The sequence below is a fragment of the Botryllus schlosseri genome, chromosome 10, assembly GCF_051294905.1.
Source record: "Botryllus schlosseri isolate E-star chromosome 10, Bs_hap1, whole genome shotgun sequence".
In the NCBI taxonomy this organism is placed as follows: Eukaryota; Metazoa; Chordata; class Ascidiacea; order Stolidobranchia; family Styelidae; genus Botryllus; species Botryllus schlosseri.
This window is the reverse complement of record NC_137245.1, coordinates 17,166,312-17,185,162: the sequence shown is the minus strand read 5'-3', so window position 1 is coordinate 17,185,162 and position 18,851 is coordinate 17,166,312. Positions and strand designations below refer to the sequence as shown.

The 18,851-nt window shown below is 42.7% G+C and overlaps 1 protein-coding gene across 1 annotated transcript in view; it reads right to left on the bottom strand.

Annotated features, from left to right (window-relative positions):
• Positions 1–389: 389 nt before the first annotated feature.
• Positions 390–18,851, bottom strand: part of LOC145448144 (uncharacterized) — a 107,512-nt gene continuing 89,050 nt past the window's right edge. Inside the window, exons 4-15 of the mRNA XM_080326472.1 lie at positions 18,699–18,804; positions 17,587–17,687; positions 16,231–16,347; positions 14,754–14,895; positions 14,549–14,677; positions 10,336–10,500; positions 8,094–8,226; positions 6,953–7,079; positions 5,760–5,817; positions 5,464–5,694; positions 4,245–4,446; positions 390–908 (exon numbers count right to left, since the gene is read on the bottom strand). Of these exons, the coding sequence (XP_080182598.1) occupies positions 671–908; positions 4,245–4,446; positions 5,464–5,694; positions 5,760–5,817; positions 6,953–7,079; positions 8,094–8,226; positions 10,336–10,500; positions 14,549–14,677; positions 14,754–14,895; positions 16,231–16,347; positions 17,587–17,687; positions 18,699–18,804 (1,749 nt within the window). The 3' untranslated portion in view covers positions 390–670. The remainder of the gene's footprint in view (positions 909–4,244; positions 4,447–5,463; positions 5,695–5,759; positions 5,818–6,952; positions 7,080–8,093; positions 8,227–10,335; positions 10,501–14,548; positions 14,678–14,753; positions 14,896–16,230; positions 16,348–17,586; positions 17,688–18,698; positions 18,805–18,851) is intronic.

Sequence of the window (18,851 nt, the reverse complement as noted above, 5' to 3'; positions counted from 1 at the left end):
ATCCTTTTTCGCAATTCGTCCTCCTTTATAGCTTTGAGAGTCAGGCGATCGTACAGAGACAACTAAAAATAGTACACGTGAAATATTGACTTTCGTGACTTGTAATGTGTCCTCTTTTCGGACCTCAGAAATTATAACCCTAATTTGTTGTGTATGCATACGTCATACGTCATTCAGCGGAAGTCGCAAAGACGCCCGAACGCAGCCACCCCTGATTAATTGCTGAAAGTACGTGGACACTCGATCAAATATACTTTGTAAAACTCTTTACTTGACAACTTTTAATCCCTTCGTTTCTACTTCCGCCCGAAATCTTACAAATCGCTACTTCTGCTGAAGTACAGTGCTGACTATTCTGCGGCCTCTTCGGAGAATACGGGACCGGCGACCAAAGCAGACGATATTAATCGCGAAAGAAATAGAACTGAACCAGAGAACATACAATGTCCACGCAATATAAATTACAATAAATAACCAACAGACACGGTCAAGGCAGAGATAAACTGTACAAGTGTCGAGTGTGCGACACGCGATCAAATAGCCACTTGAAAACAAACCACCAAGTACTAAAGAAATCAAATAATTTAAGGAAACATATCATTAGCGCGTTCAATATACTCGAAAACGGTGCAAAAATAAATAAGCGTATTGCAGAGTTGATACGAAACAGCTATTTCATCACAGGCTTATGAAATAATCGCAGGCAAATATAGCCCAATGTACGATACGCGACCATAATGCATAACAAGGCCAGTATGTAGACCCACGGCGGGTTTACGACTCCGTATTTATCCAAAATGTCCTGATATTCGACGTAACGAATAGAGTCCGCGCTTACGTTAGCGAGAGACGAAGTTGCGTTCTGGTACGTCACGCATGAGGGATAGTCGCTGACGTCAGAGTTGCACCTAAATTAAAGATGATAGAATATTTGAATACACCAGTAGTTTCCCAACTTTTCTGACTGGGCCACTTTGGTCGCTAATTCAATGTCTGATTAAAAGACTACTCCCAAGCCGTTTCGACACCTTCCAATAGCTTTTTATTATATCGCATTCTTGTTGGTTGTTTTCGAAGTGATAAATATACCAATAAATGTCTGTCTCACCATAGTGTCCTATATGGTGTCGACATAGGCGCCGACTTACGAGGTTACGAGGTGGCGCAGCCACCTCGTGACCAAATTTACGAGGTGGCGGCCACCTCGTACAAAATGCTCAGACGCCCAAGTGATTTGTGACCAGTAATTAGTAATCAGGCGAATCGATGCGACCTCGTTAGAGACGTCTTCGATTTCGATACGCGTGTGTGCCAGGTGCCACGGAGGTTTCGGGGGTCGAACATCCCTATTTGAAACGCGAAACCCCGTCATTTTGAAATGATCGTTAACTCTAATATTCAATTGCAATTCAATAATGGTGTAATCAGTGTTCCACGCAGCGGATGTGCGAGAAATGTGTTGTCAATTAGCGAGAAGAATCAGCTGTGATGATATCTCGCTGACATGATCGAAATTAGGTCGTTCATTCCCGTGCGCGTGGCAATGTCGATTTATCGCGTCTCGATCAAGCCTGGTTGCGCAGGCTTCAACAATCGCATCTGCAATAGGCCCATTTCACAATATATCATCGCTTAACTGCGCAATCGCATTTACATTGGCGGCTTCGGCCTGGCGTGCACGATATCATCGCTAGCCTACACAATAGCATCTGCAATAGGCCTGGAGTGAAAGTTATCATTTGCTTGCCTATGACCTAACTATCGCGTCTCAGGCGTAACATGCTTTGGCTCCTATTTGGAGACAATGCGGTCGAATTTGCGCTAATTAGTGATTGTTTTATGTCATATTGATTCAAAAGCGACATCGCGAAACTGAATAACATCGAATCGCTGCAAACAGGCTTTAACGTGCGAAATTGATTCCCGCTAATACTTGAACGCAACGATCAGAAGATGTGTATCATGTCTCTAGTTCCGAAATACGACAAAGGTTTGAAATCGGTGCCATCGAGTTCGGACATTTTGATTTGCGAAAGCTGTAGCCGAGACTGCGTAATGCGCGCGCTTATTTATTTAATTGTTCGCCGGAGATCAGGGACTCGCTAATTGACAGCACTCCCGGACTCTTTGGCAAGCCTATCATACGCCTAAAATCGTCGATACGAAGAGAATATATTATCGCCATTTACACATGTAAAATTGTACATGACCCGAATCCAATTGATGCTATATTGGTAAATTTGAAAAAAAATACAAATCCCCGTAATTTTTCGACTGGCTACGTGCCTAGCGTGTGCTGAGAAGCACGATCCCAGATCTCCTCTCCCGACCAGGCGCCCAAATATACGTTCTGCTTTTCTTGCATCTAAATTATGTGCGCCCGTATTCGTTTACAAAACCATTCATGAGCCTAGCTATAGCTTCGTGATGGGTAATCGGAGCGCGATATTGGAGGGTGTGTTGGTGTGTGCCTGCAAATTGGAAATTGTAATTACTTGTGCGCAGATTTGTTTCTCTAACAAGGCGTTGCCAGTGACATTAATCGGGAAATGTAGCAATACAGCTTAAACACCGATATAATGAGAAAACAATTGTCGCGACGAAAGTTACTCAAATATGGTGTCACATTCAAAACCAATTCGAATCGTTTGAACAGGGAACCTTCTACATTCCGATAAACTTGATTGCTGGATGTACTCGTATCGAGAACAACACTATCGAATATTAAACTATTAGGCATTAGATAGACAGTGGTTTTCTATTGGTAAGATGGTGGCATGCGTCCGGAAGTGGAATTAATTCTAGCCCAGGGCTGGCCAACCCGCGCCCTTAGAAAGAAATGTGTGCGGCCATCAACATGTAATTCAATTAGTATGCGCTGGCAGCCGTCGACATGCAGATTAGAATTTACGAATTGACCGATGTACTCCCGAAATGCTTCGCGAACGTAAATCGGGAAATGCACCCATGTTTTAATCATCAAACAATTGCCGTGATGCGAGTTGGTCAACGCGAAGCAAGAACCGCAATTGACAATTGCTGATTGGCTGCGCGATTTCGCGTTTGTAATCATCATGATTGTCTGCTTGAAGCATTCGGGAGTTGTGTGTTACTTGCAAGGCCAGTGCGTTGTGTATTTCGTTACTCACGCGGGGCATTGCGCGTGAATAACATTAATGCAACTGCAGATTCCGTCGGACGGACTGGTAGCGCAAGCCGCAGATACACTTCAAATGATCGTACCGTTTTAAGATTTCATTAAATAACTCGATTGCATGGTTTGATATTAATGAGTGCAGGGCCGATATTAAAACGTCACGCGAATGGTTTAACTCTGCACGTACACCAGCGGCATGCAGTAAAGTGCGTTTTCGTGCGGCGACGATGACGTCATCGCTATTATGACGTCACAAGACTTCGCCACCTCGTAAAAAAATAAAAGTCGGCGCCTATGGGTGTCGACACAGGCAAATCTCACGCCTCAGTGAAATTGTATCACGTCACAATTTCCATTTGGCTACAGGCAATTTGACGGTCATTTTTGACCGGCTTGCCGAGCATTAAATTTGGTAAAACGAGTATCAATCGAAAGCTGACTCTCCACTGATTACGAAAATGTAAATTTTATTCCGCTCGTGGCCCTGGAACTCCCACAATCAGTCTCGAATTTTTCATTGTTATGGAGATTGGCATTGGCACGCAACAATGCTGTCTGGCAAAACGAGAGAGTAGCTCAGGACGTAACAATGCCGTCTGGCGAAACGAGAGAGTAGCTCAAAAGAAAAAGAGCCAGACACCATTGTTGCGTCCCAATGCCAATCTCCATAACAATGAAAAATTCGAGGCTGATTGTGGGAGTTCCAGAAACACGAGCGGAATAAAATTTATATTTTCGTAATCAGTGCAGAGTCAGCTTTCGATTGATACCCGTTTTACCAAATTTAATGCTCGGCAAGCCAGTCAAAAATGACCGTCAAATTGCCTGTAGTCAAATGGAAATTGTGACGTGATACAATTTCACTGAGCCGTGAGATTGCTTGTGTCGACACCACGTAGGACACTATGGTCTGACTGACTGAATTGAAATAACTAGTTTCATATTTTGCATGAGTTCTGTGGATGTACCTTTCCCTCTTAAAGAGCTTAACAATCCTAAAGCCAGAAATCCCCCTACAGATACAAAATTACCTCCCAGAATAGAGTTACCCTAGTAAGGAGTTACTACTGGAGCAAACCATACTTACAATATCCTTTCGTCAGAGTCGAACTCGGAATACAACTCCAGCGCCCAGGCGCTCGTTATGGGCGAGCCGTACTTGAGCCACTGCAGCCACGAGGGAATGTTTTTCACGTAATATCCGCCCAGCAACAGAAAGGTGATCATCAGGAGAACCGCCATCACCAACCCGTGGTCGAAGTCCATCGTCGCGGCGCTTACGAAAAGACCTGAAACAGTCGCTCGCGTTATTGGCTGCCAGAATCGCGGCATGAATTGCGAGGTAAAATTTCCAAGCGGAATATTAACGGAAATTTCGAGTCGATCGGCGGTAGGATGTTATGGTCTGATCTGATCGGACTGATCAGAATGATATGATGTCACAATGTTCAAATTCTCAAATTCCAGCCACCAGCGATCACCGAACGATTGTTGCATAGCTATCGCAGGCACCGTGTAATATGATTATTGATTGGTAACGTAGCACTTACACTGTTTTGTACCATTCATAAGAGTTATGTTATGACTAGGGCAGCAGTGAACGCACAACTTCCGTGTCGTCAGCCAACAACTGCCGCTGTTGAACGTTCTTACTCTATTCTTGGCAAGCTACTGCGACACTTTCTACCCGAGGAAAGTAGGAAAGTAGGAAAGTATCTTTCGTTTTACTGCAACAAATTTTAATTATTTCTACCATAATACGCGAAACGTGAGGTAGCTATTGGAATTCTGCAAAGGGGCAGATTTCATTAAAATGAAGTTTTTTCATGTAAAAATTTGTCAGTTTTTGAGTCAAAAAAGTTTGAGGCCAAACTACTTCGTAAGGACAGTCAGTTCCAACCAGAAATGTAGAAAAGTATTACAATTCTAACATTGTGAGAAAACAGCTAATTTGCATACGTTAGGTCAAAATTTGGTCTAAATTAAGTTTTTTAAGGTCAAAAAATGTCAAAATATAGGTTTTTAGGTCAAAATCTTCCCTTCTTAAGATAAAAAAAATCGCTCTAGATGACTGATTGCGTTCAATCGGTCGTGTTTTAGACTGCTTACATTTCAACAGATTAGAAAGTCAATCTTTTTTTATTTTGAATTTTGCCCATAAACCAGAACTACTTTTTGAATCTACTTGCGTGCTTTTCAGACATTCATTTTCTACTTCAACATGAAGTAGCCTGAATTAGATATGACATCGCTTCGATACCGAATCGCTATTTCTACTCCTAATTGAGTAGCGACTCTGCACTTACCCAAAGATTGGGCTGCGATCGCCAGCGCCAAAAGCGTCAGCAAAGCCGCGAAAAAAGACACTGGGTTGTTGGCGCCGTTCATTCCCGCCATCCAATACGTGATAGTGGTGTAGATGAAAGGAAATATTAAGGTCAGAGGCAGCTCGCTGATGGTCTTCGCCAAGTAGTAGGCCGACAGCCTGTACGTGCCGCCCATCCTTTCTTTGTTAATGACGGTTCGCTCGCTGGGAACTGAGATACAAACGCGCCGGGTTAATGACACGCGTGGTGTAGCCACGGACGCTGTCTATACGTACATATCTGCAACACGTCGAAGAGCGGGTCGAAACTGCAGTACAGCGTCGAGAAAAAGAACTGTAAATAAGAGTGTGGCGATTAGTTGTCCGGTTGGGTTTAGTGGAGTATACGGCAACCGAAGACAGCGATATTAGTAGAAAGTTGTAAGGTATCCCATAAATGACGTGAAATAGGAAATACGGACGTCCGAGCGGGTAATTCGGGAGTCGGGTGAAAGTGATGACTTTTTTTTCTAGTCAACAAAGCAAGATTTCCAGTCAACATTACAAAGCCAGCTGTTTTCAATTTCGGTCAATTAACATTTATGGTATGGTAAAAGTGACCTCCTTTTCCGATTTCAAAATATTGTAACCCTAAAAGTAGTTTTGTGATTATGCTATCATCACTTTACTGAGTGAAGTTCTCATACGAACGGCGGCGAATATCCGTCGTATCACGGCAACGTTATATATATTTACGAAAATTGCACCTTTTCGTAGTGGCACTGGTCATTTTGCGAGAAGATGTATTATGCAGTTTCGAAAGAAGTCCACACGTAAAACTGTTGAAAGTATGCGCCACCTCGACCAAATTTACTTTTTCAAACCACATGAGTAGGCTTATGCTTTTAAGACCTTCGTTTTCGAGTTCCACGTAAAGTAGTTTTGAAATGTATTGGAAGTCGTTAATTCTAATTGCAATTTGCGATGTTGCTACTACTTGTTCTTAAATACCAACCTCTGTTTACACGAAACGTATTTGAACTCTACTCCCGGTAGAAACAGCTATTTACAAAATTACTGATGTCTAGTGATCGAAGGGTAATAATCGAAAAGCCAAGGTGAAGGGGTGCATGGTATCCTACTAAGTACAGAATCGCTCTATTACTGTGTGAGATGAGACAACCTCCACGATGTTGTTGTTAGTGGTATTCATAGTTCATGGTCATTTATACCAGGCCGACATTTTTTATTATGATTCTGCATCTGTCGGCTTATACCACGGCCCAATTCTAGGCTTTTAAAAGGCGGGCCAGATGGCGAGGAGGAGCCTAGATAAACCTCCATAACTTCCACGATATTACACACGCAAAATATAGCAAAATCAGGCTACATCTTTTAGAGCCGGTAATACCTTCTCAGATCACGTCACCGTCTCAACACTACAGCGCACGCGACTAGCTAACGAAACAAGATCGTAAAAGCGTGCTCACATAACCGGTGATGTCGTTGATTCGTGATTCTGATGGGTTGCCAACGCCAGTCTGCCACCACATCAAACCGCTGATCAGCGCCACTCCGAAACACTTGATGAATTTCAGCTTCGAGAAGTACCGAGACCTGGAGGTAAAGGAATAGGTAACGCGGGATGCACTTAAATCTGAAACAAGTATAGAGTATAGAGCATAAGTCGGATTTTAACGAAGTTATATATGGACATTTCTCTCAAGTATAGCGTTCGAGCATCGCAATGGTGACAAAGCGCTACGAAATAGTCATGATCTAGAAAAGGGAAATTATTTAGGATGGAGTGTAGCGGACAACACTTGGCCACGAAAGAGATGCATATGTGAACTTTGAACTCATTCTTGCTGTCCTGTCATAGACTCATGGAGGGTGGTGATGGAACACTAGACTTGAATCGAAGTTGAAATCAAATCACTTAAGTATATTCGATTTTGCCCAACCATGCACCAACCAGAAGCGAATCAATCAACAGCTAAAATACAGGAACGTATGACATGTCTGGATATAAACGGGAGAATTCGCGAGTTGTAGATGTCGAGCGTGAGCAGTATATAGAATCGCGGTGGACATCATTATCACAAAATGCCGAGAGCGCGACCGGCCGTTGGTAGCCAGCCGTGAAAGTCGAATAGATTACGAGTTCCGCGTCTGCTCCTAAATTATTCATCGGCAGGAAAATATCATCACGCACGTTTCGGTAGCGGAATTTACAACGTTTGCAACGGAAGAAATTTTCGCGACCTGGGTTTTTCCCGCGCAGCCAGAATAATGTCAAAGAAATTGAGCACTGCGTCGACACTACAGCGTCTATCTAAGACGGTATCACCGCTTTGAGTTCTGCCCATGCTATATATATATATATTTATATATCTTTATTGCAATCAAAGTTACAATATGTTATTTTTGCTGGGGTGTTGTTCTAAACATACAAGATATGAGATGGTCATAGTATCATTGGTACTCGGGTTATAGTAGAATAAGTGGTTTTCAAGTAAGTGGAAAGTAAAGCTGAAAATACTTGAAACAGTCTAAAATCATAACCACTCGAAGTAAAACTGCTCCGTTTCTGACCGCCTCTACGTGTAGGCACCGCGCGTCATCACTTACTTTCCCTGGATGAAGCTCCGTTCCGTGAGCACCATGAGCTGTTTCCAGAACGAGGTGGTCCATTTTTTTCGCCTGGCGGCCACCTCCTCTTCCACAGACCCTACAGAGCATCCGGCGGCAGAATCGCGGCGAACTAGAAACGACAAACGCGACCTTGACGTGCTTGACATATCCCTCGCGTCGACTATTTACACGGTTTTAGCGATCGGGCATACTTGGCGCACATTTCACAGACCAAGCACTCGCCTATACCTTCTGTTTTTGTAACTGCTAACTTTTGAATTAGGAAACGATGGTTCATGTGTATTGTGTACTACCATCACTTACAAGATTTTTAGACGGCGCTCTGTCATGACCACTATGACCAGCCACGTCCAGCAGTTCGATAATTGTGCGTTGTTGTTGTGGTTTTAGTATTCATGTTGCTTCGACTACATCGATCATTTTACACCACACCAGTGCGATATTTAGGGTTGCATTTAAAACAAATGGCTGTTTAAAACACTCCTGCACGTTTTAAACAGTGTTTTAAACAAATTATTTTTAAATAACATGTTGTATTATAGCCTAAGGACAATTACCACCCAATATATAGCCGACGCATACGATATGGGATGGTTGGAACCCTCACAATAGTCGGTTCAACAGCTATAGTTGGTAGATATTTCATCAAAGGAGCTATATTTACCCTATATTTTCAATTGTCAATGTCAATTCACCATGACGTCTCAATTGAATATTCGTGACGTCATGGCTTAAAAAACATGTTTTAAACAAGGGCCTTGTTTTGGCCACGTTTGTTTTAAATTGATTTTTGTTTTAAATGCAACCCTAGCGATATTATTTATTATGATTCCTCATCTGCCGACCTGTAATATTGCCCATTTTCTTTCCAGGCTTCGTGAAGACACGGTTTACGGGGACCAGCTAGCGAGGAGGGGCCTCGCTAGACCTCCAATACTTATTCAATATGCACATTGTAAAACTGCGGACTCGTTGCTAGGCTGGGCGAAATCAAGTTCCGACTTCCGAGTCAAATATTAAGCTTTCGAGTCGAGATTTCGTGCGTCACTCATTATGAGGTCGCGCGTAGGGATAATTTGAAACAATAAAACGCGTGCCGGAGACTACGATATTAATGGTAGCTCCCGCATGTACCTTTCATTCAACTTGATTGGAAGCAATTTCGTGCATGCCTACGATAAATATGACATAAAGCACTGTGACAACGCCGCAGGGTTGATCACTATACTTCAGATAAATATTGTTTCATGAACAGAACATTGAACACCCGAAAATAGGTGTATTTACCGGATATCCACCATAGCGTAGGGTGCAAATCAGTCTATCGACACTTCAGGTAGCGGATTTAGCTTCCACGCCGTGTTACAGTTTTATTACTTTCATTACATCCGTTTGTACTCGGGTGGAATCGACGGTATTGTTTCTACTATTATTCGAATGCCAACTTTGAGCACCTCAGGGACAGACAGCGATCGTCAATTCGATATCAAGGCCGCGAGAAAGAATTGTATCCGGGCAAAATCGTGGACGTTAAACTTCGCCCTTCATTCACAAGCTTACAGGGCTTGTGGGTTACAATCAGTGGCATCAATTGGCATCATGTAACAAGCGATAATAATGACACACTTCCGCCACGCAAGCCGTTCACCACTGACAACATTCATGCGCGGTGTAGACATGATAGCATCGGTAACTGTTGGTTTTAATGGTCTTCGAGTATCACGTCACAACAGTAATAATGGCTTTTAAAGTACAGCAATGTATATTTTTGCGGCCATAAGGAAAGTGATATTTCTAATTTATGGACCATGGCTACTTCGCAATGACTCGTGACTATTATGAGGGTCGATCAGCACATTACAGAAATCGCACCTTGATGAATATTTTTATCTTTGCGTGGCAACTGTGGCATGCTTTACGACGCTGAGACGCGGCCAACCTAGGCTTCGAGGCTCCCGGAATGGAAGTAAAGTATTGGAACTATGTTTGTTGTTGGTAAAATAATGCTACCGTCGTGAAAGCGTATCTTTCGTTACTAGAACTTGTTGCTTTTCAATACTCAACTAGAATCATTACAATCGATATTCAAATCTACAATAATCGGATACGGGTAGCAAATCCGACCTATCAAAGCCGCGCAAGTCGAAAACCTATAATTCTCCTCCAGCAAAACGCGCTACTGGCAGTGTGGCTGCTTTATCGCATACAATACCCGTACCTCCGTCGCCCACCACCAGTATCTCCTCCGTTCTCGCGTTTTCCTTGCCGTTCAAACCTCGGTAATCGTTCGCGTTCTCCTCAATCAACAGCGCAGACTTGTTGCGGTCCAATTCTTTCATTATTACGTCACTATTCGGCGTCGACGGCTTGTCGTCGCAGTTACCTGAAGTGAATGGCGGCGGTTTGAAGTGGCATTTTGCCTGGCGAGCGACGAATTTCAAGCGGAAAAACACACAAGCTTTCGATTTCGTTAACTTGACTTGCGGTTGGCGGGATTCAAGCAGACATGGGCTAATCGTGATTTGTAATCGTAAACGATAACGACGATTACAGTATTTTCAAGCAATCGTAACCGCAATCGACTACGTTCGAAAAATATATCCGAAGTATCGTACTCGATTTCGTTGTAAAAGAACGATTACTTTTTACTTGTACAAGGACTATATCAGCGGTTCTCAAACTATTTTCGATGCGCTCCCCTTTATGACAGTGAAACATTTCGCGCCCCCCTTATGGTGATATCAAAAATGATAAAGAGAGCAATCAGTATGCTAGCAATCCCCACGGATAGTTTGATGGGTCCGTGGACATATAAGCATGCGACATTACAGCATGCGACACTTCGGCATGCGACAATTTGGCATGCGACACATGAGCATGTGGGTTAAGTTACGGGTTAGGGGTAGGTTAGGGTTGGATTTATGGTTGGGTTAGGGTTAGGCTTTAGGTTAGGATATATATAAGGGTTAATTTCAGGGCTATTTTTCGGGTTAGGGTAAGTTTCTGGGTTATACAGTCACATGCTGAAGTGACGCATGCTGATGTGTTCCATGCTGAACTGTCGTTTTCCATTGTGTCGCATGCTCATTGCTCATATGTCGGGCAACCAGTTTGATGGCTTTGAAGGTCTTGGCTGTTGATGAGAGAATTCTGAAAGACGAAATTCTGACAATATTCGAAGCAATAACCATGAAAAGAATGTAAATCCCGCGGAGTTAACTTCGGCTTCGCACCCCCCTTCAGAGGTTTTCACGCCCCCCCCCCCTGCAGTTTGAGAACCACTGGACTATATGATAAACTGAACATTCGTGAACAAGGAATAGTACGTTATTATGTAAGGTTATTGCTAGCAGAACGTCGCGTTTGCCAACTCCACTCAATGTTTCCATGTTGCATCACAAATTATTGCGCTCCAATAAGTGTTCAAGGCAAAATAAATGTAATCGTGAGTAATCGTGATTACTTTTTCATGAAATCGTACTCGACAACTTCGAGATTTTGCTGTAATTGTAATCGCTGTATTCAGAAGTAATCGCAATCGAATACATTGATGAAGTAATCACCCCGTGTCTGGTTGCCGATAGCGGGAATTTCCGCTGCGCCAACCTGCATTCGTTCGCGGTACTTCTGATCGCGCGGTTAACCCGCATTGCGAATGCACCGCGCACTAAACGGTATCGGGGATATTGTGAGTCAATGAACTATCTCGCCACAACTATATGCACAATGGCGATCTGTATATGCTCGCAATACTTTCCGGGCCCCGCTGCGTAGTGAAATATCGGCTACAAGACCAAGCTTGGCACGTTTCGCACTATACAGTTCACCTGTAACATTTTCAGGAAGACCACAAACTACTTATATTTTACATTAGAGCATTAAATATGTCACAATTAGATTAGAATTACATTACTGGCATTACGTTCTAATTACACAGCTGAATTATATAGTTGTCGAGTATGCCGTGTTTATCTGGTCACGCGGGTATTCGCGGATAGCGGATGCACAAAATGAATTATGCTTCGCAGAAGTACGCGCTTGCTGCTGACGCGGTGGGATATGAAAGCGATTTCTAGTTTGTGGAAAATAAGTTGGATGTCGGATAAGTCCGGACATGGCATGGCAACTCATGGATTTATCGCGGATTACGTCAGTTACAGAAAGAAGAGTGGAATTGACTGGCCTGGCTGGTATTTATCAATCCGAATAGAATACCGCGTTTGCGACATCGCTTGATGTAGCGCGAAATAAACGACACACGCGTTCAACAATCGACTGATAACTAGCGCTAGGCAAATCGAATTCACGAATGATTAGACCCCTAAAATCCTAAGGCAGCAATAATTACCACATTATATACACATACACGACATTCATTTCCAGCCAAACCAAATTCACAGTGCTTTGAGACAATGCTCCTCGTTGATCGCTATACCTCACATGCGTAATGTCGTTTTTCCATAGACGCGCCAAAAGTTTTGAATTCTAAATGTTTGAAGAGCTTCTTGGAGGTACAGAACTTCAATATACAATTAAATAGTATATTCATATTGAAATGAACCCGAATATTTTCGGCTGACACTCGTCAGGGGTAATCGTCAGCAACTAGTAGAGAATTGGAAAGAACATTGTATATCAACAATCGACGTCATATTTTGTGATACGATTGTTGATATACAATGTTCTTTCCAATTCTCTACTAGTTGCTGACGAATACCCCTGACGAGTGTCAGCCGAAAATATTCGGGTTCATTTCAATATGAATATACTATTTAATTCTAAATGTATATCCTACGCCGATCGGCTAGTAAGGCTACAATCCGAAGTACATGATGTAACGTATTACCCTCGCAAGATATCATAACGCCATATAACAGGACTCATGACTTACATCCGAAATAGCACGGCAAAGCTGGGAACGCACTTATCGATTTTAAACGGAAATCCCATGCAGTAATCCCATATTATGCGCATTCTGTACTAATCTAAAATCGAAAATATGTGCCGACATCATTAGTATTTCGATTTCCGGGCCCAGAACGTAAACCGATTCTGAAAAGACCAAACACGCCAGGCTCATCTTTGAGATCTGACGCCGAATAATCCGGTGACTCCGCCAGACAAACGTGGATCTTCCTAGTAATTGAAACGGATTATTGCGAAACAATACATGAGATCAGTAGCTAGAAGCCAACCGCTGTCGACATCAACCTGTACAAATGTACAAGCTATTTCCGCGTACGAACGTAGCAACGCTTGACAATCATAAAGCGTAAGTAAATGGCATTGGCAATGACGATCGCGTGAAAACCGCTAACTGGCCAGACATCGAGTTAAGCACACCTTTACCGATACCGGAATATGATGGAAACCCGTTGATTTCAACATGAAAAGTATGGCGAGCGCACGCTATATTGATGCCTTAATAAAACTTCAGCACAAAACGACAAAATCAGCCAGCCGATCGCGAAATTTCATCAAGCTCCATTTGAAGGTCAAATTAAAAATCAAACGCAGTAATAACTAAAATGTAACATAGGTATAATTTCCTGAGTAGATTCACAGGAGTAATGGGGTTGGAGTTCGTTAAAATGCTCCGATTTCGACTCCAACTGCTTTAAAATCCAACCAAATGTTCTCAAATGTCACATAAAGTGTGGTTGCAGTTACAATAGTTACGAAGTATTTCACGTAAGCGGACCTTTGCAAACTTAATTTCTTTGTAAAAGCACAATTTTATTAATTAGAAGAAATATGTTGATTCTTCTGGTAATAGTGATCGCTAAAATGTAATAAAACGTATCATTTTCTGAGCAGATATACAGGAATGATGGTGTCGGGTAGGGCTGTTCAAAAATAAACTTTTTCATCAGATTTCACTGGCTACTTGATAAAACTGTTAGGTTGGTGAAAACAACGCTGCACACCAACTTTGGCTCAATTCGAACCAGTAAACGCGATTTTCTTGCAGTGGAAAGTTTTGAATTTATCATTAAAAAACAATTTTCAAAATTTTTCTGTCAACCCCATAAAATTGTTAGGCTTTCAGTAGAGATAATGCACACCAAATTTGGCTCAGTTCCAACCACTAGAAGCGAAGTTATTGCAGTAGAAAGATTTCCAATTCCATGATTTTATAATAAATATAATTAAAGAGTTGGTCACCGTAAATACTATTTTATTCAAATCCAAACTTATATAAATTTTAATTTTCAAGTAGCCTGTGAAATCTGACGAAAAAGTTTTTTTTGAACAGCCCGGTCGAGGTTATGTGAAGTAAATAACAAGAATCGTAGCTGGAGTCGGAATAGGTGTGTTTAGGTATTCACAGTAGAAGTAAGAATCGGTAAATATCAGGGATATCTAGAGCCGAGTTACAGGCCGCATGTCAAAGGTCACTATTTCATTTCCCGCCAATCTCGAACACGCACCTGAGCTGCTACCCTCTTTTAAGCACAGCGAACTCTTCAAAATCGGGCAATCCGGATTCTTGCACCTGTCCTGATTGCATTCGCTCAGCACATCCGCCATCTCCTCTCCCTCAAGCTTGGCCATGTCCACTGCGATCGAAACCCGGTTAGCGGCGTCAGATCCGAAACCCGGCGCGCGTAAAATAATCAATACTCAGTTACTCACGTATGAAATCGGCCGGGTTGTAGTGCACCACGTCGCAGACGTGCCCGATCTTCGCGAAATGACTGAGCACGTTTTCGGGCGAGCCGTAGTAGGCGACTTTGCCTTTGGAGAGCAGCAGGACGTTGTCGAATGAGAAGAACATCTGGGACGGAATTGCGATTTGTTTACATTGTCGGGTTCGGTCAGAGTTGTAATTAGGGTTGCATTTGAAACAAACGGTGTTTTTGCAACACTGTGTTTAAAATATGTTTTAAACAGTGTTTTAAATGAAGGCCTTTTTAAAAAAAAATGTTTTTTTTTCAAGTTGTAAAATTATACTATAATTGTGTAAATACTTTCCAAAAAACATGTTGTATGAGCCTACGGACAATTACCAGCCGATATAGCCGACGTATATCGATATAAGATGATTAGAACTCTCAAAATAGTCGGTTCAACAACAATAGTACAGATATCTCGTCAAAGGAGCTATATTTACCCTATCTTTTCAATTGTCAATGACAATCCACTATGACGTCACAATTGAATATTGGTGACGTCATGGCTTCAAAAAAATACAATAAAAAACGTTTTAAATAAGGGAGTTGTTTTAAAAATGTCTGTTTTAAATTGATTTTTGTTTTAAATGCAGCCCCAGTTGCAATAACTCGCGCGATGCTCGATTCGAGTCGCAATTTTTCACTGCCTTGACTTGACTCGAGACATTTTCTTAAAATGGAAAATGAGTCGACTTGCACTCCCAGTGGCACGGATGTCGGAATCGACCGCGCTCATTGATGACGACAAATCACTCGGATAACCAGACGTCGACATGCCTTCCTTGCGACGCATCGCAGCAGGAAATTAAATTTTGAAAGGAAACACACGCATGGCTAATCGGGCCGCGCGGACGCAGGCGCCAACTTCTAAATCAATTTCCACGAAAGTAATCCTGATACAGCCGCCTGCGAATATTTCGGTTTCAAGTGCCGATAGCCATATCCACTCGAGATTTGAGGTTATCGTTAAACGGCTCGCCGTTTATCGATCGCAATCCACAGGCATGTGAACCCGGACATAATAAAAACATGTACACTGTAAATACACGGGCGGAATATAGGTATATTTACCATACCTTAAGGTGCAAATCAGGCCATAGACACTGTCTGGTACCAGACATTGTTCTCGCACACATTCCAATGGGTGAAAACGAGTGATACAACAATCCGTATCGAGACATATCCCAAGTGTGTACCGCGTTATGTTTACGTGTTGCACCTTTTCGCGCCTTCTTAGGGTTGGGCACGATATCTGAACCCACTCCTGGGGTACATTTCTATAAGAATTTGCGTGTTTGATTATAGTTTTCAGCCATTGGAATGAGTGTGGAATCGAACTTTTACACCACGAAGTGTCGTTTACATGATTTGCACGCTATACACTATTGTGGAAATCGGGTAAATAGACGATTTTCGTTGAAAGTGCACGGCAGCTATACCTGCGCCGAAGGTTGATGTACGGTCATCAACACGGTCTTGTTAGTCTTGGTGGCGTACCGTTTCAAAGTCTTGGCCAGACCGTAGGCGGTGGCACTGTCCAGACCTGATGTCGGCTCCTGAAACGTACACAACAAGAGGGGCGTTTAAAATCGGACTATGGATGGTGTAAACTTGGTTTCTTTGGGCACGGTTCAGCGCGCTCTATACGCGGTCCCTTTTCGCAGAGAGTCACTAAATATTCACAAACGGAAAGCTGCATATCTCGAGCAAACTTTTGTAACAAAGCGAGTAAAATGTTTGAGATTGTCAAGATGCATGCTCGTTCAGTGTTGATTTTTTTATGCTGCCAGTGCCATGGATAGAGTGGCCCGCAGTTGAAATGCAATAGATTCCAACCAAAGATGTTATAATGAAGTTAAAATTATGACATATCAAAAAGGTTCACAGTGCAGAACCTACCAAGGTTCGTTTGTGAACGTGAAACTCTAAATTAATGAGGTTCACACACAGAACCCGAAGGTGAACCTCACGTTCACACGATCCCTACTTAAGAAGCCTATGTGGTGCGTGCGTACAATTGCGGAGCGATACGCGGTAACGGAATTGCGGTAATAAAATGTAAGCTCCCACCTAACCGAATCCGGCATTACGAAGTCGTGAACGTTACGGTGTTAAAAAGATACGCGTCAACACCTATTCTAAATTAGTGCACAATGCGCATTCAGTCTGTACAAAAGAGACTCAGGCCCCATATTGTTCGAAGAAACGGCTAAATGAATATGGCTAAACACAGCCTACCGCCCCGAGGAGTGAGTACATTTTGAATACAGTGACACGCATTCAATTATAGGCAAGGATGTGTTCGGCTTGTAACGCCGGCGCAAGGTCTGGTTTAAACGGGGAAATGCTAGCCAAAATAAAATGCATTCGCGCTATCGCACTCCTTGAAACCGTAACAGCAGATAAAATTTTACGTCCATCGCGGTGCCTCTATTTTCAACACGGCAGAATCCAAAGTGATGAATCAGCTATAAATCATATTTACGAAGATAGTATAGGGATCGGCAGTGTCGCACCAACAATATCGATAGACCGCTGCTTACGAAATAGTGCTCAGCCACTCATAATTCGAGCCACACTTAATCCCATGATACGATTGCTTTGACCACCTCTGGTTGATACGAAATCAGACTAATAAAAAACATTCATTGCATAATAAACCCCAACAGTCACATCCGGTACAAACTACACCGGTGCGTACAAAGGGCTGATTTGACCGAGTCATATCAATTGTGACGCGTCAATCTCCGAACTGACAAGTCACGCGAAGCCACCGGCTCGGCAAACATACTCACGTCCAGCAGCAATACGGCCGGGTCTGTCAGCAATTCGTTGGCAATGTTGGCGCGTTTCTTCTCGCCCCCGGACAGGCCTCTGACCATGGCACTGCCGATGACTGCAAGGAATATATAATTAACGTTACAAATTTGTCAAATTCACAATGGCTCTGTCGTGATTCAGTCGTGAATAGAGGAATCTGCCTTAGCCCTTGGTCGACGGTGAGAATATTAATATCCATCATTTGGCTCAAATCAAGTTCGACAATGCCATATTAGCAAGCAGAGGGAGTGTCAAAGTATTTAGCGCTGCTACTCAAGCAAGAAGTAGATGTAACGCAATGAATTTCCACTGAACTAGATGTAGAAGTGACATAACTACTCAAGTTTCGGAGAGTGGATTTGGTCGCGGGGTCGCATACTATAAGCAGATGAACGAAATTGCAAGATTAAGCGCGTAAGCGGTGTCTTGTAAAAGCCTAGATGTGGACCGTGCTGCAAGTCGGCAGCTACAGAATAAGAATGAAGAAAACTGGCCTAGTGTAAATAACAATGATAGTCTACAAACACCATGAATATCACAAACAACAACAAATTGCAAGATGTATCTTCGAAACTCTAACGCAAAAACAAGTAGTAACAGTGCTTGAAATATTCCGAACCGGTGATACAGCGGCTATTTCACGCGGTTCTAATGACAATTTCATTCATAACAAGCGACTGACCACAAGACTACTTCCCACATTTCATAATCGAGAGCGCAAAAATGTAATTTTGCCTTAAAATCGAAAATATTTTTCAACTTGGACACTTGACACGCACTAGTTAGAGTGATAATAATAATATTATTAGATGCAATGCAATTACGGGTCGGCCGTAGATATTGTGCAGTTAAAAATGATATGTTGCCGTTACAGCATGAACATTATTACTATATTCCCGGTTATGCACCTTTGTCGCCCGAGCAATTTTTACCTGGACATTGTCATGCCGTCTGTTTTATTAAACGTCACAATGGGTTCACGGCGTCATGCCGTTATCAAGCAATCGGTGCGACCGAAAATTTCATCCCGGCCACGCTGTTGGTAACGTGATGCTCGTTGCATAATCGAGGCAAATGCATCGCTTACTTGTTTTCATGCAATCTCTCATTTCCAATTCCTCGACAATTTCCTGTACGATGTCCTCCTTCACTTTCCGCGGCCATTTCTCCGGGAGACGCAGCTCGGCAGAAAACTTAAATTTCAACACGGAGCTTTTTCGATGCGTTTCACTTTCATTGC